This window comes from Salvelinus namaycush, chromosome 4 (assembly GCF_016432855.1).
Source record: "Salvelinus namaycush isolate Seneca chromosome 4, SaNama_1.0, whole genome shotgun sequence".
Taxonomy (NCBI): domain Eukaryota; kingdom Metazoa; phylum Chordata; class Actinopteri; order Salmoniformes; family Salmonidae; genus Salvelinus; species Salvelinus namaycush.
The window spans coordinates 15,412,935-15,440,898 of NC_052310.1; the positions used below are offsets into that span (position 1 = coordinate 15,412,935).

General features: G+C 48.6%; 1 protein-coding gene across 1 annotated transcript; it reads left to right on the forward strand.

The window, feature by feature from the left end:
• The first annotated feature begins 7 nt into the window (after positions 1–7).
• Positions 8–27,796, forward strand: LOC120045375 (Snf2-related CREBBP activator protein). Its single transcript, XM_038990249.1, has 33 exons — positions 8–17; positions 355–429; positions 551–2,062; positions 2,954–3,771; positions 4,824–5,078; positions 5,223–5,408; positions 5,780–6,119; positions 6,828–7,006; positions 7,146–7,224; positions 7,339–7,428; positions 7,608–7,784; positions 7,988–8,199; positions 8,454–8,631; positions 8,753–8,889; positions 10,838–11,007; positions 11,289–11,481; positions 11,678–11,814; positions 12,042–12,228; positions 12,345–12,666; positions 16,323–16,532; positions 16,715–16,879; positions 17,604–17,753; positions 17,863–18,279; positions 18,359–18,501; positions 18,724–19,034; positions 19,263–19,465; positions 19,825–19,994; positions 20,197–20,393; positions 20,666–20,780; positions 20,876–21,001; positions 21,318–21,500; positions 21,608–21,691; positions 21,813–27,796. The coding sequence occupies exons 1-33, from the start codon at positions 8–10 to the stop codon at positions 26,301–26,303; spliced, it is 12,222 nt and encodes a 4,073-aa protein (XP_038846177.1). The 3' UTR covers positions 26,304–27,796.
• The last annotated feature ends 168 nt before the right edge of the window (positions 27,797–27,964 follow it).

The following is a 27,964-nucleotide window of genomic DNA, read 5'->3' on the forward strand; positions in this document are numbered from 1 at the left end:
ACAAACTATGCTAGCAGGTAGGTTTCGATTTAGCGACTATCTGCTCAATTCTGTTGGAACATTATAACGTTACGTTGTGAACTTTGACTCATACAACAAACCACCGCCCCATATAATATGTTTGATTCATGAATAGTTTACAGTGTAGGCCTAACTTTGTTGCCAATTTCATTCATTGCCATTGGCCAGTACTGTACACTTATGCAACTCTTCAGAGAAACGCATGAAACCAGAGTTGAACCATCATTTGTGGTTCTATGATGGTATGGAACATTTTATTGTAGACCAGAGAACAGTGGGATAGATAATTGGACTCTTTGAGGTTACCTTCTAAACACTTGTAATTTTCCTCAGAATATGCGGACAGGACCTTAATCAGCATCCTGGAAGAGGAAAGCACGGAAGATCTGTGTCCCACACCACAGACAGGTAGTCATTCTTTAACCAGAGACACTGATTTAATTTGACAAATTATTAAACCTTTTCTCTCTCTGAATACATGTACTGTACTTATCTACGTCAACTGACAACTTCCTCGCTCTTCTTCCAGGTGCAGTGTGTAGCCAGAGCTGCACAGAGGGAGGAAGCTCTGGGGAGGAGGTGGTGCAGCAGTGCACCCCTCCGGCTGTGGCTGTGCTGGGTGGCGACCCCCAGGCTGAGCATTATGTGGCTGGGTCATCCCAGCATGCCCTGCATCCAGTCCCTGCTGCGCCCCTGCCACCACTGGATAACACGGCCACGTCACAGCCAGAAAGACGCGTACACGTCAATGAAAAGAACGCACCCACAGAGAGTCACCCCAACGGCAAAACTAAGGACAGCCGTGAAGAAGGGGCTATGTCGGATAGTGGTGCTGAGGTTGTCCAAGGAGGATTGGGCCCATCGCACCCCAAGGATCCTAGTGTCTCTACAGAGTCTCACTCAGACAGATTCTCTGACATACAGACGGAAGGAACAGAGCAAGATTTGCATTACGGGTCACAAACTGATAACCGCAGCCACACAGACAGACAGACGGGCGCTGCTGGACCAGGTCAGGACCAGGCTCTGCAGCAGGGAGGTGCAGGTGGAATGGAGGTTGTCAGTCGGACAGAACAGCGACAGCCTCTCCCAGAGACGGAGAAATTGGAATATAAACAAGAGACTGGAATGGAGGAACTTAGCAGGGAACACCCAGCTAGAAACCTTTCCTCTGAATCCTTCTCAACAGCCTCCCCTCTTCCCCGCAGCCCAAATACAGATAAAGTCCCAGACCACACAGAAGACGGAGGGATGGAGCAGCCTCAAACAACTCTGCCTACTCAGGCGAATCAGGCCAGCCACAGACCTCTATCTGAGGTTAAAGAGCAAGCAGGCATTCTTCAAAATTCTGAGCAGCCCATCACTGACAACTGTGAGAGGAAACAAACCGACATCTCCACAGAACCTAAAATCACCATGCAGAACTCGAATGACGACAAAGGAGAGATGCCGGGAGCTAATGCTGTGGAGCAGGGACCACAAGAACCTGAAAGACCTACAGAACCATCTGAGAGTGGACATGTCACACTTGGGAGTTCATACACACAAACGCCACTCCCAGCCCCACCAACTGACGTATCTGGGACCCCACAGCCAGGAGCTAAATACTCTGGACTTGTACCCTACACGCCTCCTGGCAGTGGAAATTCCACCCCAAGCTACTCAACTGACCGACAGAGTGAGAGCGATAACGAAAAAAGTCCACCTCAACAGAAGGAACAGATTGAGACTAACGGGGCAGAGGAGGAGACTGAAATGGCCGAGTCCTCGCCCAACCTTACAATCCAGTCACAAAGCTCTTTTCTACATGAGACGTCAACAACAGCAGCAACCCCTCATGTCCACCACCTCCCCAGTTTAGAACTGGACTCAATGCAGACAGAACAATCTGTTGAAGTTCAGATGTCTAATCTTGAGCACGTAACCAGGATAGAGACTCCACTGGTGTCTGAGCATGTCCTCTCAACTGACACTCAAGGAGCTGTGATGCTTGGAGGAGAGACCAGCCTGGAGTTGTGTGAGGAGGTGCAGGTTAATCAGTGTATCCTCCTGGAAGAACACGATGTTATTGAATTAAACTCTGAACTTTCTTCTGGAGAAACAAAGTCGTTTATTGAAGGGACCCATTCGGATATTGAAATGTCCCAACTGGCTGCTGGAGAATTTGAGATTTATAGCTTTGCAGAGGAGGAGATTGCAACAGAAGTTGTTGGAGAGAGACTGTCTCTCTCCCCAAGCTATGAAGTAAACTTATTCACCCCACTCATTGAACACTCTGAGAATTGTACAGCCAGTGAGGGACAAGACATACACCTGCCATCTCCCCCTCAAACGGGTAATGACAATGATCAAGCCATTATCCAGCAAGGCCCCCTTTCATCAGATCACGGTCTCTCAGAAATGGAGGTCTGTTCAAATGACTATATTCCTAGTCTATCTACACAACATGTAGAGATGACTGATGAAAGACATCATTTAGAACCCGAAAACACAACTACTGAAGCGGACACTGCTGTGGTGGAAGATTCAAGTGAGGTTGATTTAGTCATAACTGTCCCAGGATCAGATAAAACAGTTGGACAGGCGAACACTTGTACACAAGCTACAGCACCTTGTATGGAGACCAGCACAGCTGTCTCAGACCATAGAGGGGTGAGCGTTTCCCCAACCACCCATCTGAGTGACACCCAAAAGCTGCCAGGGGAAACTGAAGTAGGGTCAACGACCAGTAAGTCTTCTCTTGTCTCCCCAATGGACGAATTAACAGAGGTTGTTGTACAGTCAACCAGTCAACACAGTATTGAGGTCCTCTCCTTGCCAATTACCATACACTTGTCAGAGAGTAAAGGGCAGAATTGGCCTCTAATAGAGGTACCAGGAGTTACCTTACGAAGTACTACAGAACCAGAGTCATGTGTTTCTTCTCATGAAGGGCCTGAAGATCCACAGCCCTGTCCAACTCTGACAGAAACCCCAGTGCAGACCCAGCAGGATGTTGATCGTGCTGTTAATGTGACATCAACAACCGAGGTCAAACCGGAGGCTTCCCGGTCCGCGCTCTCCTCTGGCGTCATCGACCCAAAGCTCCTCCTATTAAAGCGCGGGGACACCCCTCTCCTCAAACATCCACCTTCCTTATTGTTGGGGTTGTGCGTGCAGCAAAGCAACAGCTTGACACATCCTAGCGCTAGAAGCCCCAGCTGTGGCTCAGACACGGCGCCTGTGGTAGAGTGCCCTCCCAAAGCTGTGGCAGCCGCAGTCTCTGTGCAGGAGCCTGTGGCTCTCTGCATTCATAGAGGCCAGACAGAGCCCTCCGTCAAGAGAGAACCCACAGCAGCACTTCCCTCTACAAACACCCCATCACAGCCCCGTCTGCTCCCTCCCTCTGGTCCCACGCCATGCAAATCTGACAGAGGGGCCTTAACTTCGATCAAAACTTCCATGGGGAAAGCAGTGACAGTTTCCCAAACCTTAAACCCTCCCACCATTGGCAACACACCTTCCAAGCGCCCCTCTGACCCCAAGTTGCCCTCAACATCAGGCAATGTGACGAGGAGTAGTCTCTCCATTTCCTCCTGTGATGGGAGCCAGTCTGGACCGCTCCCCGTTATCCGGCCACGGCTAGCTGGTGTGAAGGGCCCAGGGATCAGCAGCGCCAAGGAGGAGAGCAGTGATGGGGAGGCTGACCTAGCAGTGGAGGCCAAGCCTGGCCGCAGGAGCATGGTCACCCACAGCCCAGCAGAGAGCAAGGTATGCCCCAAAATGGCTTTCCTTAAGGCCTAGCTGTTTCCTTAAGATGTTCTGCCAAGTCAGCAATTATATTGCTATGTATCGACAGAGACAATTATTTTCGCATAAAAATTATTGCTCTGCCAGCGGCACACTAACATTTTTCTACTGTATGTATACTTGTTAATTATGCATATTTTCATTGTTTAATGAAGGTATAATGTGTTATGCAATTTTGTGAAACATTTAATTCGGCTATATAATAAACTCCCTTTTCAGTTTGAAGAATTTTGAGCTTGGCTTGGTTGACCGTGTTTGCCCTATAATTAATATGCTATGGTTAGTTAAATGTAGGAAAATGTAGCTGGCTCAGCTGGTGCTGCGATTATATTTGAATGAGGCAATTCCATGAAATCTTGTTGAAAGTGCAAAGCTACAAGTCATAAGTTTATCATTCAGATTAGTTTTTGAGCATGGGACTTTTTTTCAGGTGATGAAAAATGAACACGCAGGCGTAATTCCATACTTTTATTTAAGATGTTAATTGTCAGCATGTTTTCAGCTTGTTTTCAAATTATAGCATTTCATTCTCAGTTCTCAAAATTGTTTCTCCATTTGTTGCATGAAATGATCTTTCATAATCAGTGTTTTGCCCTAGTGATTTAAAGTTGGCCGCATGTTAAGCCATGTGTGTTTTCCAGCATGAGCAGAGACAGAGCAGGCCAGACAGAAAGGCCCTTTTCTCAAAGGTAAGCGGTGGGTATCAGACACTCTGATAGGATCACACTTGCAGAATGATCACTGAACCATCATTCAGCTGACATTTTTCACATGAGATGGCAGGTGGTGCACACACTGCACAGTTTGAATGGGTGTAGGCTACAGAATATTAATCTGTTTGTTTTGTATTCAATGCTGCATGTGATTTCAAAGAGAATTGTTGACAGCTTGATGTACAACATCGTGTTGAGACAGGTTTTTCTGTGATCTCTATGCATGTTTGGCCTCTGTTCCTGTAGGCACAGTCTTGTTATGGTCTTGCTCAAAAGTCCTTGTTACCTTCTCATCTCCAGGTACGCCAGTGGATAGCAGACAGGGTCACTCCAAGTTCGTCTCCCTTCTCGCCCTGTTCTTCACCCCCCTCTACTAGCCCATCTTCCTCCAGTGACTGGACTCCCAGCACTACTCCCCTCGCTCTCCGAGGTCCCCGGGGTAGGTTCCTCTCCCCGCCCTCTATGGGCCTGGGAGGTTCCTCCCCATCGGACCCGGTCACTCCCTATCGACCCCGCATGGAGCGTCACGCGGACATGGCCGAACTGGCCAAACACGTGAGTCAGCGTTCTCCTGCTCATCCTTCTGACCTTTGGTCCTAAATGTCAACTGTGAATGTTTATTTTATTTTAAACAACTGTCTAGACGAGATAAACTTTATTTCTTTGCTTCCGGATGTGAACTGTGTTGTGTTGTTGTAGGAAGCTGAGATAGAGGGCAGGACCCTAGCGTTGAAGAGAGAAGGCTTCTGGTCTATAAAGCGACTGACCCGTCTGACGGAGCCGATCCGGCCCAAGGTGCACTGGGACTACCTGTGTGAGGAGATGCAGTGGCTCTCTGCTGACTTTGCCCAGGAGAGAAGGTGGAAGAGAGGGGTCGCCAGGAAGGTCAGAGGCTCCCATAGATCATTTTCATTTCACATCGCTTGGCATCCATCCAAAGTGGAATTCATAATGCAGAGAGATTGGTATTACCTACTGATGGCTTAAAGCAGGGGTGTAAAAGAGAGAGGGTCCAATCCGGCCCGCGTGTGGTTTGAGTAAAAAATACCGGCTGTATTTCTGCCTGCTTCAACGGCAATAGTTCAGATACAAATGAAAACATGAAGTGACCCCGGGAATCGATAGAACACCGCTCAGAGATGCACAGAAACGGTATAACATTCAAAACGGGTGAATATCTCCTTTAACTGCCATCATGATTTCAGGTTAGGTTCAAAAAGTTCAAAGGAACTCAAAAGATATGTATGTTTCTGCAGGTGGTGCGGATGGTGATGCGACACCACGAGGAGCTAAGGCAGAAGGAGGAGAAGGCCAAGCGGGACGAGCACGCCAAAATCAGACGAGTCGCCTCCAACGTAGCCAAGGAGGTCCGGGCCTTCTGGGGCAGTGTTGAGAAGGTGGTGCAGTACAAGCAGCAGTCCCGGTTAGAGGAGAAGAGGAAGAAGGCTCTGGACCTCCAGCTGGACTTCATCGTGGGCCAGACAGAGAAATACTCCGACCTCCTTAGTCAGGCCCTGGAAACGGCACCGGCTGGGAACAGTGAACCTGCACCCTCGCCACCCAAAAAATCCCTTCCACCTGCTGTGGATGAGGATGGTGAGGACTGTTTCTTTGCTAATTGTTTCTTGTGAATCCAGATTGCCCCAATGCAGAATCTCTAGTCCTTACCTACCTATAATTTACAACATAAGGAGGTTGTTGTAGCCACAGCTCTTAGATCAGCTGATGTGTTGTATGTAGTGCATCCTGGTGCAAAATGCCTGCTGTGTGCCACCAGTTGTTGCTACACATTGTTGGTGGATGCGTTGCTTTGTGACCTTGTGAAACGTGCTATTTAAATGCAATCAATTGCTAATATTAGTTCAAAGCTTATTCTGTAAGATTGTTGCTAAGGTGTACGCTAGTGCTCCTGTATTTTAGTCTCCATTAGCAACTGTCAGACTCAGTGATGTAAGTCCAGTGACCAGACTGGCTGTGGATGTCAGGGCTGTTGGGTTAGGCTGCTGACAAATTGCTGTTTGTGCAGAAAGCCATAGGGAGGTCAACAGTGACTTCAGTGCAAGGGCTGCTCAACTACTAGAGAAAGCGCTGTCTTGACAAGAGGCCAGTCTCATCTCCTGCCATTTATTTCTCGCCAGAAATTATGCAATTATGCTTCTCTAAAGTGCATTGACATTCCAATCATCAGACCTGACCTAGCATAATGGAAGCGAAACTTATCCTGGTACCGACTCCTGCACGGCTTCCAGATGCCTTAACAGACCCGTTTGAACTTTCCTCTGTCTCTCTTCCTCCCGTCTGCAGACCGAGACTTTGAGCCTCCGTGTGGCGAGGAGGAAGATGACGAGGAGACCATCGACGTAGAGGAGGCGCAGGACGGCAATGATGCCGAGACCCAGAGGAGGGAGATGGAGCTGCTGAGACAGGAGGGGACCATGTCCTTGGCAGAGTTGCTCAGCACCCTCAAACGGCCTCATTCACAGGTGGGTACCACTGGCAAAGCCCCTCACTCATACTGCACTCCCATGTCCTTCCTTTGTATACGTTGGTGCACATTACAACTTCCTTGATCATACTGTAAATGTTGTTATTCGGTGGAGACTGACTTTGTTCCTTCCCCAGGACTCGGAAGAGGAGTGCTCAGGCAATTCGTCAACAACAGTGGAGGAAGACGAAGAGTTCACAGCCAACGAAGAGGATGGTGAGGCCCTAGTAATACCATTGTAGTTGTGCATTGTTCAATGGATAACTTGTCAATTTAGTGACTTGGCTGTGAGCATTGGTGTAATTATTTGTCCCTGTCTGTGGTGCTCAGCTGAAGACGAGGAGGACACCATCGCAGCCCAGGAGGTAGTGGAGGGGGAAGCTGATCACACAGGAGAGCTTGATGACTTGGCTAAAGAAGGTTACCACCCACACTACTAAAACGGCTGTATCTGCTGCACAGATGATGACTCCAATGTGCTGCGTAGTTGTTTTTAAGCTGTTGTCATTACAAGCCCCAAGTAACTGCTACATCCCTGTCTGTAACATCTGTTATTTAAGACTGCTCTAAACGTTCTTTTCTTCCCGTTCCCCTGCCAGGTGACATGACCGTGGAGGAGCTGCTGGAGAAGTACAAAGGAGCGTATGCCTCTGATTTCGAGGCGCCCTCGGCGTCCGCCTCTCCTGCCAGCACAGAGGAGTCGGAAAATTCCGGAGACGAGGAAGAGGAGAGCGAGGAAGAAGAAAGTGATGTGGAGAGCAACACCACCTCCTCAGGTACCTCCCACACACACAAACAATGTTGCAACATCTTTTCTCTGACCTTGCGAAAGCTCTGGGACGCTTCACACTGTAGATGGACCTACAAACCAAAAATCAAAAGTTTTCAAGTGCTTTTACTTTATGTCAAGCATGTGCGTTTTGTCCTGATTATACCACCCTCACTGCATTACCCCTCTTCTCAATGAACCACTCACCAGATGATGAGGACAGTGAAGAGGACGAGGTCAGTGACATTGAGGAAGAGGACAGTGAGGAAGATGAGTGCGGTGAGGGGATGGAGATCCTGCTGAAGGAGGGGGACCACAGCCCCCCTCTGCCAACCGGCCCGCGGCCCAAGAAGGAGATCAGCCACATTGCTGCTACTGCAGAGAGCCTCCAGCCCAAAGGCTACACCCTGGCCACAACCAAGGTGGGTAACCCATGCCTTACGACACTGGCCAGATAATCAAACATGAAACGAGGATCCTTTGCCATAAGCTTGTTGATGACTTAAGGGGAAGGTTGATACTTTTCCATTCATCCCATTCCAATAAGCCCGTCCTCCACTTTTAAAGCGACACCAGCCTCCGCTGGCTTGGGTGGCTATGATTCCACCATGATGCTGTGAAATGTAACTAGTTTGCATCTCTTTATTCATGTAATTTTTTTGTTCTTCGTCAATAGGTCAAAACTCCCATTCCCTTCCTGTTGGTGGGCCAGCTGCGTGAGTACCAGCACATCGGCCTGGACTGGCTGGTCACCATGTACGAGAAGAAGCTCAACGGCATCCTGGCTGACGAGATGGGCCTTGGGAAGACCATCCAGACCATCGCCCTGCTGGCTCACCTCGCCTGTGAAAAGAGTAAGACATTGAGTCATTCATTACAGTCCTTTCGTCCATTCATACACTAACGTTTTACCAGGACAATAGAAGATATGCGCACAGCCTGGATATCGGTTACTTAATCAAGTTGGTTGTTCAGGTAACTGGGGGCCCCATCTGATCATCGTGCCAACCAGTGTGATGCTGAATTGGGAGATGGAGCTGAAGCGCTGGTGTCCCGGATTCAAAATCCTCACTTACTATGGCAGTCAGAAGGAGAGGAAACTCAAGAGACAGGTAAACCACTACCAACAATCACCAAATCCCCTTGTAAATGGATACAAATCTTCAAATCACCAAATTGTTACTAACTCAGCGCCAATCGCTCCTCACGAGGACCGCTCCCCATCGCACTCTGTTCTGGGCAGTCCTCCAGCTTGTACCGTCTATGGCCGGACGATATGGCCTAAAAATCATATTGTTATTTTACACATTTTTTGTCATGTTTATTTTCTAAATAAGCGTTGTTGTGCAATTAAAGGTAAAATACACGCATTTCAAACAGACAGCAATGATCTGATTAATTAAGGGCTAGTGAAGTTATACCTAGGCTCAATATAAGCCTTCCACAACCATAAGACCCCACTAATAAACTATTTTGATAAAATAATGAAAATATATATTTTTTTACAATCACTTTTCTGGCTTTCAAGTCTATGAAAAATGCCCTTTTTGTTTCACATTTAACTAGAACTATGCATAATGCACTAACTTCTTGTAGCAGGCATCTGGCTACAGAAAATGAACACTGGTCTCATCAACAACCTCAAGGCCTCGTGCTAGTGATTAGCCAGCTAATCTTTATATTTCAAGTTTAGCCAACTTGGATCTATTTGCTAGCTAACCAAGTTGAACTGTTATGAACACACCCTTCTGTCTGTCTCCAACTGTTTGAAAAGCATGTTAGCCTGTCCACTTTGTTCAGGTGTTGAAATCAAGTGGCCTACCTTATTTTTCAGAATGACAACGAGTTGCCAATTCCTTATAATTGTGTTTTATGCTTATTGCACATTTATAAAACACAGACTAGACAGCAGCATTTTAGCCACAGACTGTTATATTAATGGTACATGGTATTTGTATTGCTTTTAATTATATTTTTTATCTTATTAACACTTTGTTCTAGCTAGCTATTTGTGTAGGTAGCTATCAAGTAAACACAATGATATAGTAAAAGAGGCAAGCTATCCCGGGCCAACCGAAGCTCCACGGCACTACGGTATCATTCCGTTTAAGGGGGATTCTGACTTAGAGGCGTTCAGTCATAATCCCACTGATGGTAGCTTCGCAAATAAAAGTTGTCCAGTAGTCATTGCAACAGACTGACCATTGATTGTTGTTTTAGTAGTGTCTGCTCTGCGCGCTATTTGAGGAGTTGAGACATAAAAAGGGCATCGTTTGAAAAGTTAATTTCTCTATTACAGTAAATAATGTCTCAATGTGTTTGTGTCCATATTACCAATTTTTGTACCAACCCTCAAATACAAATAGCGTGTTGAAACCGCTTGCCAGAGAGGAAGATGTGATCTCTCAACTTTGTTGGCGTGAGAGGCAGGGGTAGGGGCGTGTGTGTGTGTGTGTAAACCGAAAAGGGGAAGTGAGAGGTTTCACTCTTGCTCAAATGTCAAAATAAGGCCAATGCGTTTCTATGGGCTTATTTTGGACCTAAGCTTGTCGACTGTCCTCTAGCCTTTGGGACAATGACTCCCATTGTTAGTGTGAAGAAGTGCACCTCGTCATTACATGCAGATCTCTGGTGTAAATGTGGAAGGTGTACACGCAGCACGGAGGAGCGAAGGAGAGATCAAAAATACAACATGAGAACAAGTGGACATAAACGCTCAAAAAACGAAAAAATAACAAAACCTTGATTCTTGAGATACAGGCATTTGGAATATCACGCAAAAACACACATTCGAATTAATCAAATTAATTTGATATATCACCCAGCCCTAGTTCCACCCATGCCGGTTTTCTTAGTGTCTGCCTTAAACTCCCGCCTCCCCTGTGTTTCTTTGGCGTCCTCTTTTCCTTTTCGTGTTCCAAATGAATCTTCCCTGGTGCTTCCTGTCTCATTCCAACTGAACAAAAAGTCAGCCTTGCATTCTGAAGTGGATAAAAGCCCTGGCCCTCTGAAGTGTCACTGTTTCAATAAGCTAATGAAAAAAGTCCTTTCTCTACTCAGGGTTGGACCAAGCCCAACGCTTTCCACGTGTGCATCACCTCCTACAAGTTGGTGCTGCAGGACCACCAGGCCTTCCGACGCAAGTCCTGGCGCTACCTCATCCTGGACGAGGCCCAGAACATCAAGAACTTCAAGTCCCAGCGCTGGCAGAGCCTGCTCAACTTCAACAGGTCCGCACTAAGGGAAGGGAGAGGAGGGAGGAGATGTTTATAGACGGCCAGTATGTGTTGCCAGTGAACATCCTAATCCTCATTTATGAATAGTAATAATACAAGATTTTTATAGCGCTTTTCTAAAATCCTTCAAACGACGTGCTCCCATTTCTCGGCATTCTTCCTTTACAATATCAGTCCAAATTACGACAACTAAAGCTGAAAGTTCTTCGTCCACTTAGAATATAATAAACTTAAATCCTAACCTAGTGTCATTTTAACGTTTTCTCTGGACCCAGTCAAAGGCGCCTGCTGCTGACAGGCACCCCGCTGCAGAACAGCCTGATGGAGCTGTGGTCCCTGATGCACTTCCTCATGCCCCACGTCTTCCAGTCCCACCGAGAGTTCAAGGAGTGGTTCTCCAACCCCCTCACCGGTATGATCGAGGGTAGCCAGGAATACAACGAGGGCCTGGTCAAGAGGTTACATAAGGTAAGAACTCAGGCTGCGATAGATGGAGGAATGCGCAGTTGGGCAAGGGAGTGTGGATTGGTCAGAGTATGTAGGGGGGTCCAAATGAACTGTTAAATACCATGAACTGTTTTACATGTTTGTGCACGTTGAGATGTTGTAAACGACATTCTGTTCCCTAACCCGACATATCACCACTTTCTGTTTTTCCTTCTAGGTGCTCAGACCGTTTCTGTTGAGGAGAATCAAGGTGGATGTGGAGAAGCAGATGCCTAAGAAATATGAGCATGTGGTGCGCTGCCGTTTGTCCAAGAGGCAGCGCTTCCTCTACGATGACTTCATGGCACAGGCCTCGTAAGTTTATATAGACAAGGGGGTTTACTGGAAGCAAATGATGCATTGCAGGAGGGCTCATTGGTTTGAAATTCTGCCAGTAATACGCTTTTTACCTGTATATTCCTCATTGCCAGAATGTTATTACATCACTATGATGTTGTCAGCTTCTACTGTAGGTTTGCTTAGATCATCTACTAGTTAATATTGTAAAGGAAACCCCTTTTCACCCTTTTTATTTCTCTCAGGACCCGGGAAACGCTGGCTAGTGGTCACTTCATGTCTGTGATCAACATCTTGATGCAGCTCCGTAAAGTGTGTAACCACCCCAACCTGTTTGACCCTCGGCCCATTCACTCCCCCTTCATCACCAAGCCTATCGTCTTCCACACTGCCTCCCTGGTACAGCGAGCCCTGGACGTCTCCCCATTCAAGGTTACTGCTCCCACTGCCCCCTGGGGATGGGGTGTGTCACTAGAGCTGTGCAGTCTAATTTAAATGCATTTGTACTTATCTAAACGTCCATAACATTACCCCTCCTCCGTCCCCAGCGCTGCGACCTGTCCATGTTTGACTTGGTGGGTCTGGAGGCCAACGTGTCCAGGTACCAGGCCGACGTGTTTCTGCCTTCCAGGAAGGTCACCCGACAGCTGATCCAGGAGGTCATGGAGTCTCCCGACACCCCTCCCCGTCCCAAACCCGTCCGCATGAAGGTCAACAGGATGTTCCAGCCCTTACCTAAGGCTGATGGTCGCACGGTGCTGGTTGTGAACAAACCCCGACCCACCTGCCCTGTCACCCCTGCTGCTCAGGCCTCAAGGACCCCTCTCATCCAGGATGTGACCCCAACCCCTACACCGCCAGTCCAACAAAGTTAGTACTAAATAGCTTGGATTTACAAGTACAGTGCATTTGGAAAGTATTCAGACCCCTTGACTTTTTCCAAATGTTACGTTACAGCCTTTTTCCTAAAATGGATTAAATCATTTTTTTCATCAATCTACACACAGTACCCCAAAACGACAAAACAAAAACAGTTTTGAAATGTTTGCTCATTTCTAAAGAATTAAACACTGAAATATCACAATTACATACATTACCAGTCAAAAGTTTGGACACACCTACTCATTCAAGGGTTTTTCTTTATTTTCACTATTTTCTACATTGTAGAATAATAGTGAAGACATCACAACTATCAAATAACACATATGGAATCATGTAGTAACCAAAAAGTGTTAAACAAATCAAAATATATTTGATATTCTTCAAAGTATTCTTCACCCTTTGCCTTGAGTGCTTTGCACACTCTTGGCATTTTCTCTTAATGAGGTAGTCACCTGGAATGCCATTCAATTTACAGGTGTGCCTTAAGTTAATTTGTGGGATTTCTTTCCTTAATGCATTTGAGCCAATCAGTTGTTGTGACAAGGTAGGGTTGGTATACAGAAGATAGCCCTGTTTGGTAAAAGACCAAGTCCATATTATGGCAAGAACAGCTCAAATAAGTAAAGTCCATCATTACTTCAAGACATGAAGGTCAGTCAATCCGGAACATTTCAAGAACATTGCACTTGAAGAAACTTTCAATCACAAAAACCATCAAGCGCTATGATGAAACTGGCTCTCATGAGGACCGCCACAGGAAAGGAAGACCCAGAGTTACCTCTGCTGCAGAGGATAAGTTCATTAGAGTTACCAGCCTCAGAAAATGCAGCCCAAATAAATGCTTCACTTAGTTCAAGTAACAGACGCATCTCAACATCAACTGTTCAGAGGAGACTGTGAATCAGGCCTTCATGGTCGAATTGCTGCAAAGAAACCACTACTAAAGGACACCAATAAGAAGAGACTTGCTTGTGCCAAGAAACAAGAGCAATGGACATTAGACCGGTGGAAATCTGTCCTTTGGTCTGATGAGTCCAAATTTGAGATTTTTGATTCCATCCGCCGTGTATTTAAGAGATGCAAGTGAACGGATGTTCTCTGCATGTTTCGTTCCCACCGTGAAGCATGGAGGAGGTGCTGTGATAGTGTGGCGGTGCTTTGCTGGTGACACTGTCTGTGATTTATTTAGAATTCAAGACACACTTAACCAGCATGTCTACCACAGCATTCTGCAGCGATACGCCATCCCATCTGGTTTGTGCTTAGTTGGACTATCATTTGTTTTTCAGCAGAACAATGACCCAAAACACACCTCCAGGCTGTGTAAGGGCTAATTGACCAAGAAGGAGAGTGATGGAGTGCTGCATCAGAAGACCTGGCCTCCACAATCACCTGACCTCAACCAAATTGAGATGGTTTGGGATGAGTTGGACCGCAGAGTGAAGGAAAAGCAGCCAACAAGTGCTCAGCATATGTGAGAACTCCTTCAACACTGTTGGAAAAGCATTCCAGTTTAATCTGATTGAGAGAATGCCAAGAGTGTGCAAAGCTGTCATCAAGGCAAAGGGTGGCTACTTTGAAGAATCTCAAATATAAAATAAATGTTGATTTGTTGAACATGTTTTTTCTTTTTTTTTGGTTACTACATGATTCCATATGTGTTGTTTCATAGTTTGTCTTCACTATTATTCTACAATGTAGAAAATAGTAAAAATAAAAGAAACCCTTGAATGAGTAGATGTGTCCGGTCTTTTGACTAGTAGTGTTAGTATTCAGACCTTTTACTCAGTACTCTGTTAAAGCAACTTTGGTAGCGATTACAGCTTCGAGGTCTTGGATATGACGCTACAAGCTTGGCACACCTGTATTTGGGGAGTTTCACCCATTTCTTCTCTGAAAAACATCCCCATAGCATGATGCTGCCACCACCATGCTTCACCATAGGGATGGTGCCAGGTTTCCTCCAGACGTGATGTTTGGCATTCAGGCCAAAGAGTTCAATCTTGGTTTCATCAGACCAGACAACCTTGTTTCTTATGGTCTGAGAGTCTTTAGGTGCCTTTTGGCAAACTCCAAGCGGGCTGTCATGTGCCTTTTACTGAGGAGTGGCTTCCGTCTGGCCACTCTACCATAAAGGCCTGATTGGTGGATTGCTGCAGAGATGGTTGTCCTTCAGGAAGGTTCTCCCATCTCCACAGAGGAACTCTGGAGCACTGTCAGAGTGACCATCGGGTTCGTGGTCACCTCCCTGACCAAGGCCCTTCTTCCCCCAATTGCTCAGTTTGGCCAGGTGGCCAGCTCTAGGAAGAGTCTTGGTGGTTCCTAACTTCTTCAATTTAAGAATGATGGAGGCCACTGTGTTCCTGGGGACCTTCAATGTTGCAGAAATGTTTTGGTACCCTTCCCCAGATCTGTGCCTCGACACAATCCTGTCTCAGAGCTCTACGGACAATTCTTTCGACCTCATAGCTTGGTTTTTGCTCTGACATGCACTGTCAACTGTGGGACCATATATAGACAGGTGTGTGTGTGCCTTTCCAAATCATGTCCAATCAATTTAATTTACCACAGGTGGACTCCAATCAAGTTATAGAAACATCTTAAGAATGATCAATGGAAACTTTAGCTCAGTTTCGGGCCTTATAGCAAAGGGTCTGTATACTTATGTAAATAAGGTATTTCTGTTTTTATTTTTAATACATTTCTAAAAATGTGTTTTTGCTCTGTCATTATGGGGTATTGTGTGTAGATTGAGGATTTTATTATTTATTTAATCCATTTTAGAATAGGTCTGTAACGTAAGAAAGTGGAAAAAGTCAAGGGGTCTGAACTTTATGAATGCACTGTAAATACTGCTTGAGTAGTTGCTAATTTTACATGGAAAAAATCAAACATATGATCCAAGTGTTTTTGTAATGGTCTGATCTTAGATGCACTATGCAGAAATCGCTCTGTTTGTCTAATTTCAGTTTGTGATAAAATCAAGCAAGCGTAGTGTAGAGAATCATTGTACGATCTACACCGCTGTGAAATATATTTTCCATATCCAAACATATTGTATTTTCAGCTGTTTGAAGCTGGTGTACGAAACCGAAAGTAAATGACGCAAAAGCGAAACTTAACAGGAAGCATAGAAATGGCGCACAGAAACAGATCTCTAAAAAAAGAGAGATTCTTAGTGACAGATCTATAACTTACATTTCTATGTGCATTTTTTGGGGGCAAGCCCAAAAAGTAGCATGTTACAGCTTTTAAGGAAAATTCTACTCAAACTATATTTGATTTTTTTCATAAGTCCACTGATACAGTCCCAGAATGTTTTGCATGTCAGCAGTTAAGGTTTCAAGATATAGGACTTTCAAGAAGCATAGTGTCACCTGCCACTTGATGATGTTTCTTGCATCACATGATGCTTCTTAAAGTCCAATATCTTAACTTTACTGCCGACGTGCAAAACATTCTGGGACTGTATCAACAGTGGACTAATAAAAAAAATATACCAAAATATAGTTTGAGTTTTCCTTTAACCTTGAATTCCGTTAAACATTTCTTGTGGGAACTTCTACTCAGCCAGACAAACTATTCTACTCTACACAAACAGACATAATGTAATACTGTCTTCCCTTGTTTCCATGAACCCTCAGCAGTGTGTTCAGTTGCACCCACAGCCCCTCCTCGCCCGCCCTTGCACCCCAGTGGCCCCTCTGTCATGAGGTCCGGCTCCCCAATGCCAGTCCTGGCCGTACGCCCGCCCACCACCTCCTGCAACCCCGCCACCCATCTCACCCATCCTCCCAGCAACGTTTTGACCCAACGGGTTTTGCTCAGCCCAGACATGCAGGCCCGGCTTCCCTGTGAGTACCTGCCATTCTCTCAAACACTCTCTGTCGGGCAACGAATGTGCATGAACAGTTCATAAGAACAAACTGAAAATGTATTAGAATGTAAATTCATGACTTTTTTTTTTGGTTTATCTCTACTGGTGAAATGAAACTCATCTACATTTTAATATCTAACATTTTTCTCTCTATCTCAGCTGGGGAGGTAGTGAGTATCGCCCAACTGGCCTCATTGGCCGGGCGTCCTGTGTCATCGTGCCAGGGCAGTAAGCCTGTCACCTTCCAGCTGCAGGGCAACAAGCTCACCCTGTCTGGAACCCAGCTCCACCAGGTTCCCATGGCACCTCCACGCCCAGTACAAGGTCAGGTCAGATCCCAGCACTAACTAGACTACATGGAGATTCAGTGAGTGTAAAAAAACATTATGAACACCTGCTCTTTCCATGACAGACTGACGAGGTGAAAGCTAGGATCCCTTATTGATGTCACTTGTTAAATCCACTTCAATTACTAGAGATGAAGGGGAGGAGACAGTTTAAAGAATGACATTTTCAGCTTTGAGACAATTGAGACATGGATTGTGTGTGTGTGCCATTCAGAGGGTGAATGGTCAAGACAAAAGATATAAGTGCCTTTGAACAGGGTATGGTAGAAGATGCCAGGCGCACCGGTTTGTCAAGAACTTCAACGCTGCTGGGTTTTTCATGCTCAACAGTTTCCCGTGGGTATCAAGAATGGTCCACCACCCAAAGGACATCCAGCCAACTTGACACATCTGTGGGAAGCGTTGGAGTCAACATATACCAGCATCCCTGTGGAACGCTTTCGACACCTTGTAGAGTCCATGCCCTGATGAATTGAGGCTGTTCTGAGGGCAAAAGGGGTGCAGCTTAACAGTAGGAAGGTGTTCTTAATGTTTTGTACACTCAGTGTATATTACCAGATTGGCTTATGTCATAAAACTCTAGAACGTGCTGATATAGACAGCCATCTTGATGTTCTATTTAAGTCAGGGGTACAGTATCTATCCTATCCTGCACTTTCAGGAGTGTCTAAATGGCATGGTTCTTACTGTGGGCTCCGCAGGTAACGTCATGCATCTGGTGACCAGCGGAGGGCAGCACCACCTCATCAGCCAGCCAGCCCAAGTAGCAGTTTTCAGTTCAGCCAATACCCACGCTGTCCCCACCTCTCCTGTACCCTCGGGAATCCAGCTGCCTTGCAATTCTTCTCAAGGTACAGCGGCATCCCCTTTTTAAGACTATGGTCACTGATCTGTTCTTCGTTAGCGGTCTTTTGCCCTGGTTCAGTCACGGTTGTGCTCTTACCTGCCTTTACTTTCCAGTGCCCTCCTCCGTGGTGACCAGCTCTGGGATTGTGAAGATTGTGGTACGCCAGTCAAGCAAGGAAGGAGGGGGTGTACCCACCCTGGCAGTGCCCCCTTCTCCTCGCGTAGCCCCCCAGGCGTCAACCTCCATGCACCATCATGCCAATACTGCCGTGAGAACTCCTGCCCCCCAGCAAACCGCCCATCGCCACCCCGGACCCACCACTGCTCAATACACCCTGGCCCCCCCTAGAACCCCTACCTCAGTCACAATTAGAACCTGTACCCCAGCCCCCCCCCGAATCCCTGCCCCAGCCCCTCCTCGAACCCCTGCCCCCCCCCGTAATCCTACCTCAGCCCCCAGTCAGTCCCAGCCCCCTCGCCCAGTGCTGAAGGTAGTAACGGGACCAGCAGAAACCAGCACAGAACAGAAAGGTGAAGAGATGAATGCAAATCATTTTTTATGATTCTGTATTTACAATCCCTGTATTGAACAAGTAATTCTCCTCTCTAGCGCGTGTGAATTCTACATTGACACGTGAGGAGAGCAGCGACACCAAATCAGCCGTTCCTAAATCAGGGTCCCATGTTGGTGGATTTGTCCCCCCTCGACCTCGGGCACAACCTCGCCCACCTCCTCGCTCCCCCTTCTACATGGTACTAGCTACATCTGCTTTCATTTACAAATCTCTTTTCTTTTGTTTGTGACTTTTCAATCACCATGTGTGAAATTATGAGGTTGCGTATATCCCACAGTAGTACTTTGTTTTAGTTCTGTCAGGTATCAGCCCACAGCAACATTCTTAAATTGACTCCTGTCATGTTCCTTTAACTGTTGTTGTCCTATCAACTGACAAACTGTCCCTTTCCCCCTGTCAGGCATGGCTGGCAGACAGCCGCAAGAAGCAGCGAGACAGCCGCCTGACCCAGATCATCCGGATCAACGACCTGCACTGCAGCGCCAAGCCCGTATTTGGCCATGAGGTGCTGGACTTCCTCACCTTCCTCCCGGGCTCCTGCCCTGCTCCGGCCCCCAAGGCCCTGGGTCAGTGGGGTCGCTCGGGCCACGCCGCCTGCCTGTTCGCCCAGTCCCACAGCGCTACGGACTACTGGGACCAGAGCCGCGCCCTGAGGGAGGGCATCCACACCACCGAGGACAGGCTGCAGCTGCTCAAAGATGTGATCGAACGGTAACACGCTGACTGTTGCTGTCCACTCTCTGGAACCACGAGACTGTCCACATTTTTTGTTTTATCCCTGCACTAACACACCTGATTCAACGAATCACCAAGCCCTTCATTAGTTGAATCAGTTGTCAGTTTTCAAGCACTTTCTGTTTATCTTTATTGTGATGCCCCAGGGATTGATAAAGGGTAAATATGACCATTTCTAATCGGACCCTATTTCCTAACCTTCAGGTTTACGTTTGTGATCCCGCCGGTGGAGGCTCCGGCCATCACCATGCACAGCTGCCACCCCCCTCCGTCTCTGAGCCACCAGCAGGCCGTGTTCACCTCGCTGCTCTCCTCCCAGGTGGCCCCGCTCGCACGCAGTCTGCACCGCATCCAGTGCAACATGAGGACCCACTTCCCTGACCTGAGGCTCATCCAGTACGACTGCGGTGAGTCCCCACTCAGACAACACAACCGCGTGTTCCTTAGGACTTAGGAAACTTGTCTTGTTTTACCTCGGCATTGGCTGAGGAATTTGAACTCTGACACCTAAATCAGTTTGGCTATGTGTTTGCACAGGCCATGACATGAAAATACACTTAAGTGGAAGTGCTGTTACTTCAGCGACGGTACGGGACACAGTCTGTCTCTAGGGTCACTGGGTCAGGGTCAAGTTCTGTGTCACTGAGTTCAGTTCTCCAGAGCAGCGTGTCCTTCAGTTGAAGACGGAGGTATTTTTAAAATGAGGAGGAAAGGTTATGAGCCTTTGAATGATAACACTTTGGTGTGTGTGTGTGTGTGTGTGTAGGTAAGCTGCAGACGCTCCACACCCTGCTGCGTCGGCTGAAGGAGGGCCAACATCGCGTTCTCATCTTCACCCAGATGACCCGCATGCTGGACGTGCTGGAGCAGTTCCTCAACTACCACGGACACATCTACCTCCGCCTGGACGGCAGCACCCGCGTCGAGCAGAGACAAGTGAGGGGCGCCGTGACTAGACCTGAGCTTTATGGGATACTGTTGTTGTGTTGGACTTCAGCAACTCAGTTGGGGGTCAATTCCATTTCAATTATTTTGGACATTTGCGATTTGATTGGCTGAGTTGAATGGAATTGAGCCGGAGGTCAATATTGTTCTGAAACTGATAAAGGATGCTGACTGTTGTCCTTCTCTCCCTCAGTCCCTGATGGATCGCTTCAACGCGGACCGCCGCATCTTCTGCTTCATCCTGTCCACGCGCAGCGGCGGCGTGGGGGTGAACCTGACAGGCGCCGACACGGTGGTGTTCTACGACAGTGACTGGAACCCCACCATGGACGCCCAGGCCCAGGACCGCTGCCACCGCATCGGACAGACCCGTGACGTCCACATCTACAGGTACACCGTGAAACCCTCCCCTGCCTCTTAGACTGTTGAACCAAGCTGACACTTAACTCCCTCAAATCGTCTCAGCACTACAGTCGTTTTTTAGTTTCCTTTAGATTTGACACAGGCAGGATCTGAAAGTCTCCGGAAGTAGCATGAACAGTGTCCATAGTTCTACTCTGAAGATATGAATGTGGTAGGCATAGAGCCTGTGATTACTACTCTGCCACTATGTTAGCTAGTCTGTTGAGCATCTGGTGTGACTTTTCTCCACCCCACCCCAGGCTGATCAGTGAGCGCACGGTGGAGGAGAACATCCTAAAGAAGGCCAACCAGAAAAGAATGCTGGGAGACATGGCCATAGAAGGAGGCAACTTCACCACCGCTTTCTTCAAACAGGTACGTCTCCACCGATATAACACTCTGTGACGTCGTCCATTCACTCTGAATCGAGGGCAATTCAAAACGAACTACGCTCCCCTCTCTCCTCTCAGCAAACCATCAGGGACCTGTTTGACGTGAATGAGGGGGAGAAGAAGGAGGTGACCCCAGAGCCGTCTGTGCCCCAACCAGAAGAGGAAGAGACGGGCAACAAACAGAACACCACCATCCTGGAGCAGGTCAGTCGCACCCAAAACACTGGTAATAACAGTATGTTGTTGAGTTTTACTGGTGTGTTCAGAGCAGGTGTCTCTCAGACCATAGATACCTGTTTATACCACACCATACAACAGCAGGAGTCTAGAAGACACCCAGAAACCAGCAGCTGAGTGTTTGGACCAGCACTGACTCCATACAAACAAGCTTTATTTTATGAAATTAACATGGTTATTAGAGGTCAAATGATTGTTTTAGGTATTTTACAAGTCAGCAAGACACATCAATCTCTACTCCAGGTGGCACTGTTCTCAAAAGCGAATTGTCTCTCTACCACAGGCCCTTTGTCGTGCCGAGGACGAGGAGGACATAGTGGCTGCCTCCCAAGCCAAAGCAGAGCAGGTAGCTGAACTGGCAGAGTTCAACGAGGCCATCCCATTGGACGAGGCTGGCGAAGGGAGGGACCCGGAAGAGGAGGAGCTCTCCAAGGCAGAGCAGGAGATAGCGGCTCTTGTGGAGCAGGTGATTGTTGTTCAATATCCCTGTTTTTTGGCTATTCCATCTGTGTTGTTTGACTATTTTGAGCTTTTTTGCAAAACCTGACAACCTATCTTTTTTCCCCCTCATAGCTCACTCCTATAGAGCGCTATGCTATGAATTTCCTGGAGGCTTCACTGGAGGACGTGTGCAAGGAGGAGTTAAAGCAAGCAGAGGTAAGATTGATATTTCTCAGTGCATTTAAGAGAGCTTGCCATGTGTCCATGTTTAATTGGTTCACCCTATTAGAGACCTGGGTTCTAATAAAAAGCCCATCTCTCTGCTCTGTGTTTACAGGAGCAGGTGGAGGCTGCCAGGAAGGGGCTGGACCAGGCCAAGGAGGAGGGCCTGAAGCTGCATGCAGGCTCCTCGGACAACGACGACGAGGACTTCTCATCACAGCCAGCGGAGGAGCCCTCGCCGCCCGGGTCGGGCCGTCGCCCACGCAAACACAAAGAGAAAGGCGCCCCCTCCACCAGAATCAGCGGTAGGCTCCGAGGAGCCACGGCCTCCCCACCGCCCACTTCCCCAGAGCCAGAGTCCGATTCCCCCACCCCCAGAGAAGTGCCTGAAAGGCTCCGCTCAGCTCTGAGAGGACGAGGGGGGACCAAAGACACTACCACCACACCGGCCCGCACAGAGCACCCCAGGGCCCACACCTCCTCATCAAAGGAATCTGCCAAACCTGCATCCACAGCCCCGGCCTCTCCTTCTAGAGACTCCAGCCTCAAATCCGGGTCGGCAGCGCAACCTCTCGGATCTCAGTCCCATTCCAGCTCAGTGCCTTCCACTGCCACCAGTCCTCTAGCTATGAAACCACTGACACTACCAGGGGAGTCACACACCAGGTCACCCAGCAGGGAGAGGGCAGTGTGTATCCCCTCAGAGTCCACGTGTCCGGTGGACCACCAGTCATACTCTGCCCAGGCCAGGGACTACGACATTAGGGACCAGGAGTCCCTGTCTCCCAACTCTGTGTGCCCTCTCTCCCGGTCGCCACGCAAGCGCCAGTCGGCTGACGGGGAGGTCCTGCTAGGCCTTCCGGAACATTCCCCGTCGGCCAAGGTCCTGCGGAAGCTCCCTGGTCGCCTGGTGACGGTGGTGGAGGACAAGGAGCCCAGGAAGAGGAGGAGGAGAGGCAGCGGGACAGGAGGAGGCTCATCAGAAGAGACGGAGAACGCTGAGTCGGGCCGAGGCTCAGACGAGCCAAGCAGAGACTCCCAAACCCCTGACAAAACCAGCCAGACACCCGAAGAGAAAGGAACTGCTTCAAAATACTCAACGACCACCAAACTCACAGAGGACCAAGAATCCCCCTCAACACACACCTATCCTGCCAGAAGCTACCTCCCTTACTCCCCGCCCCACCAATCCCCTGACATGCCGGTGCTGAGGAACCTGCCGGTGCGGCAGCGGCTGGAGAGCGAGTCTCGCGTGGCGGCGCAGTTAGGAGAGCTGGGCCGAGGGAGGGGAGGGAACTACCACAGGAAAATGGACAATCAGCCAGGAAAAGACGGAAACTTGTCCTCAGTCGCTAATGTTGCGAACTCGACCCCACCAGTGAAACGAAAGAGGGGCCGACCCCCCAAAACTCCCCTCAGGTTGGCGGTATCCCAGCCAGAGTATGTATCTCCTCCCAAGCCCACCTCAGCAAGTGAGGGGAGCCCCGCTCTCTCCCCAAAACGCAAGCGGGGTCGTCCCCGCAAGGACTCGACAACTGTAAAGAATGCTGTGGGTGCAGGACATAACTCAACCGCCAGCACCACCAGCCGACCTGGTTCCCTGTCTGACGCTGTTGACACAGAGCCACTACTCCCGTCTGCCCCCACTGAGCCTCAAACTGTGGCCTCCTCTGCTATCTGCACCAGCCAAGACTCTCTGTCTACCAAAGCTGAGGACTCTACCGCAACATTAAAACCAAACACTAAGACTGAGGTCCTTACCACAACCCCAACTGCTATCCTAGCACTAAGCCCAGCTCAAGTTCTTACCACAACCGCTATTCCTGCGCCAAGCCGAACTCGAGTTCCCATCTCAATTCCAATCTCTGTCTCCACCTCAAGCTCAACCGATGTCAGTGCCTCAAGCTCAACAACCATCTCCACCTCGGTTCCAATTTTAGTCCCTGCCACAAGCTCACCCACAGTCCCCGCCTTAAACTCAACCTCTGTTCCTGCTTCAAGCTCATCCACAGTTTCCACCCCAAGCTTACCCACAGTATCCACATCGAGGCCGCCCTTTAGCCCTTCCTCAAGGTCAACCTCTGGTCTCATTCGAATTCCAACTGCAGTCCTCACCTCAACACTTGCCCAGTTCCTCACCTCAAGACCTAGAGTCTCCACTTCTCCACCAATCTCCACAACTACCACACAAATCGTCACCCCTACCCCCAACAAGATCTCCACTCCTCCCCTTGCCCAAATCGCTATCCCTACTCCAGCTCAAATCTCCAAAATGGCCACATCAGCCTCTACTCCAAACGTCACCCCCACTCCAGCCCCTACACCAACACTCACAAATGTCAAACCAACCCCTACTCCGGGCCCTACCACAATTGTTGCAACCCATGTGCCAACACTTAGAAAACTCACCTCAATCGCAAATCTGACCACCATTTCCACACCAGCCCCAAGTATAATAGTCACCACCGTCACATCAGCCCGAACCACAGCCATCACAGCAGTTACTGCAACAACCTCCATACCAACTTCTACCAAAATCACCATCACAACCCCCACACCAGCCCCTACAACAACCACCACACTAACCTCTACACCAGCCCCTACCACAACTGTCACCACCGTTACACCAGCCCCTACCACAGCTGTCACCACCGTTAAACCAGCCCCTACCACAACTGTCACCACCGTTACACCAGCCCCTACCACAACTGTCACCAGCGCTACACCGCCCCCACCCAGAACTGCCACCACTGCTACTGCAGCCGCTGCCACAAGCATCACATCAACTCCTACCCCAATCTCTACCCCAACCCCCACTGAAGCCCCCATGCCAACCCCCGCCCCTTCCCAAGTATACAACTCCACTACCAACAAAATCCTCACCCAGATATCCACCCCAGCCCCCACTCCAAGTTCAACATTAGTCTTGCCCCTGGCCCAAATTCCTATTACATCTACCCTCTCCAGCAACTCTACTGCTGTGGCTGCCACAGAGAACCAGACTGTGGAGACTGCCCAGAATCCAGATTCAGAGAACATAATAGACATGGAGGTGGAGACCCAGGCGGCTAAAGAGGACAAAAAGACGGAGGGTGGAGAAGAGGAGATTGGTGACTCTCAACCGAAAAAGAGGAAAGTGGAGAATTCTCCTGAAGCCAAAGACACTGTCCTTTCCACTCCCTCACTCGCTGACCCAGAGACTCCAGTGGCTCCTCGGCCAGAGGAAACAGATAAGCAGAAGATAGAGGAGAGCGCCAGAGATGACAAAGCCGCCAGCAAGAAGAGGCCTCTTAGTCGCCAGAGCAGTCAGGAGTCTGTGCGCTCCTCTTCTCCCTCCTCGGTGTGCTCTACATCCAATCCCACCCGGTCATCCCAACACAAGAAGAGTGCAGAGAAGAGAGCACCTGCCAAGAGGAGGCGAGGAGAGGTTCTGTTTGACCCAGAGAAGGGAGAGGGGAAGTCTGAGAAAGAGTCCACCAACGCCACTCGGAGGAGGCAGTCCAGGTCCTCTTCTTCAGACTCGGACCCCTGTGAAACCAGGAAAGAGCGCCTCCTCACCCGCTCGTCCCAGATCTGGCAGGAGAAAGAGGGGGAAGGAGAGGGCAACAGGCGGAGAAGAAGACCCGCCAGGAGCTCTGAACGGGAGGGCAGGACTGTGTCCAACAACACCGGTACTGGGGAGTCTGGCAGCGAGACATCCTCTGTGAGGGTCACCCGGAAATCCTCTGGTCCTCTGCCCAACCCAGAGAGTAAACCCCAGTCTAACAGCGTGCCCTCTACCCCTCCCCAGCCAGAGGTCCTGGGAAAGAGGTGCTCAGCCCTGAACGCTGCAGCCAAACTCCTTGCCATGCGAGGCAGGGTCGACACCCCTGGCAGCAGGAAAGACCCTGCGGCTAAGGCTGCTGGGCAGAATGCCATTTCTCCTGCTTCCTCTGACAAGAACCACAAGTCCAAATCTAAAAGTGCACCAGCCACTCCGCAAACAAACTGCAACAACAAAGCAGGAATCAGCCAGATGACCCCCACCAAGTCTAGCCGCACTGCCGCCCGCTCCACCCGTCAGTGCCCTGGCGCCCTCGTCCCACCCCTGGAGACAGACAACAAGAGGGGGAGCAAAAAGGAGGAGAGTGAAAAAGAAAAAAAGAAGCCCTCGGAGGAGAAGGAAGAGGGGTGCGAGAGGGAGACTCACTCATCCAGGGGCCACAGCGCCTGCAGCAGCGTGAGTAGCGATGGTGGAGGGAGTAGTCGGAGCAGCAGCAACAGCAGCCAGCGCACCCACAGCCTCAGCTCCCAGAGCACCGGGCCCAGGCTCAACAGCTCGCGAGCACCCTCCTCCGGCAGCGAACGTGAACGCAGCACCGAGAGGGGCAGGAGGCGCAGCCACAGGAAGGAAGGAGAAGGCCGGGGGAGGGAGACCCGGAAGGAAAGAAAGGAGAGGCACGCCCAGAAGCGGGAGAGGCTCTCACAGGAAGGGAACGCTGGCTCGGGAGAGGGCACACCGGACAGGGTGCTGCGCAGCGTGGCGGCTATGGCAGCAGCTCAGGCCCGCACACCTGCCGCCAACACCCGCTCCTCCCGCTCTTCCTCTGCTCAACACAAGACATGATGGAATAACAAGATATATTTTTTTAAACTGGGAGAGGGAGTGAGGGATTCTGACTGGAAAACGGCCTCTAAAGTTGCTGCTTTGTCTACACTGACGGAGGCCAGAGCAGAACTACGTGTTGTGCAGGTCAGTGACCTCCCTCCCTCTTGGGCCCTCTCCCCCACCCCACATTAGAGCTGGTCTCCTCTCCAGTTCAGCCATCATCAACTGGGGAAAGGCTTAGAGATGCCAGACTGTCTGCGGAGAGAAAGGTGCCACCATGGTAGAGCCCTTCCAGAAGTGAGGTGTTGTAGTCCTGAAGGTGTCACTTCATACGGACAGTGGCTTTACTGCACACCGGGGACTTTGGGACGAGGTGGGTGCGAGTGAGTTATTTGTTAGTTCACACTATTGTACTGTAAAACATTTAAAAAGACTGGAATACTAAGATGTATGTGTTCGAGAGAGGATTAGATTGCACCCAATATGCAGATTTTATCCTCTGCCAGGGTTATCGATGGGAATCATTCATGCGACATTCAAAATAATATTTTGAGTGACGATTGTATCGTACGTTTGAAGGTTTTAGACTTTTTGGGTTCTGGACATTTTGTCAGCTGTTCTGACCTCTGTTGATAAGTTATGGATATTTTATAGTTTCTTCCAGGAAGAGAGCAGATCTGTAAATGTGATATTTGCTGCACTATGCTGGAGTTACTCTTTGCTTGGGTCTCTGTATCTTGTCATTTTCTGTCCATCTGACTTTTTAAATCCAGCCTGCAATTTTCCTTTGCACATCTGACATGATGTCCTCAGCATTTGAGTGCATTGTGGTGTAGTATTTTACATAAATTTCAATCAAATTACTACTACGTTCCTGGTACCTCACACAATGTAACTCCAAAGCTCCAAATATGGCTGTTTCTCTCAAGCTTGTTATGCATCTCGAAGATGCAAATTATTTTACTCACTGGCAATGCAGAAACGGGAGCAGAACCTTGATTTAACTCCTCACCTTTCCAAAGTCGGACATTATGGTTAACATTTCATGAAGTTTATACTAAAAGGGTATTGAATCAGTGTGAATAAAAAAAGTGCCTATTAGGCCGAGTGGGTGGACGGAGATCCCAGTTTGCGTTGTAAAGTACTTGACGTTGAGGTGTGGAACTTACCGAGTTGTCATTTGTCACAAAAAAAGGATATGCTTTCTGTAAATCACGAGGAAAGCACCTTATGCATCAGTGCTACCAAATTTTTTTTTTAATCTGAATTTCTACTATCATTTCATTGCTCCTCTTTCATGTAAGGACTTAAAATAGTGCAGATGGCTCTGTGACTTGCATTTGTCAAAGCAGTTTTTGGGCAGGGTGATGTTTGAGTGAATGGGTGGAATATGGTGATGGTCTTACCTTGATTTGTCCCTTTAATTTGTTACATTCCTTTGTTCCCTTGTAATTCCACATTGTTTTACTTGAAAGACAAAATGACAGTTGAATAAAAAGACCAAAAATGTATTGGGTGTTTGGTTGTGTAACCTACCTCTATAAGAGCATCTGCAAAATAAAGTGTAAATGTTTGTGCATAACACTTGTATTATACACATCTTCTCAGTAGGTGCCATGCAGTATTCGTTTTGCTGCTTGGCATGTGGAAAATGTAGCCATATCTTATGGCTTTTGAGA

Bases quoted from the DNA above. Each gene is read 5' to 3' on its own strand.
- LOC120045375 (XM_038990249.1), top strand. The intron at 11,815-12,041 runs GTAAGTTTATAT...TATTTCTCTCAG, and splicing joins GACTTCATGGCACAGGCCTC to GACCCGGGAAACGCTGGCTA. The intron at 16,880-17,603 runs GTCAGGTCAGAT...TGGGCTCCGCAG, and splicing joins ACCTCCACGCCCAGTACAAG to GTAACGTCATGCATCTGGTG.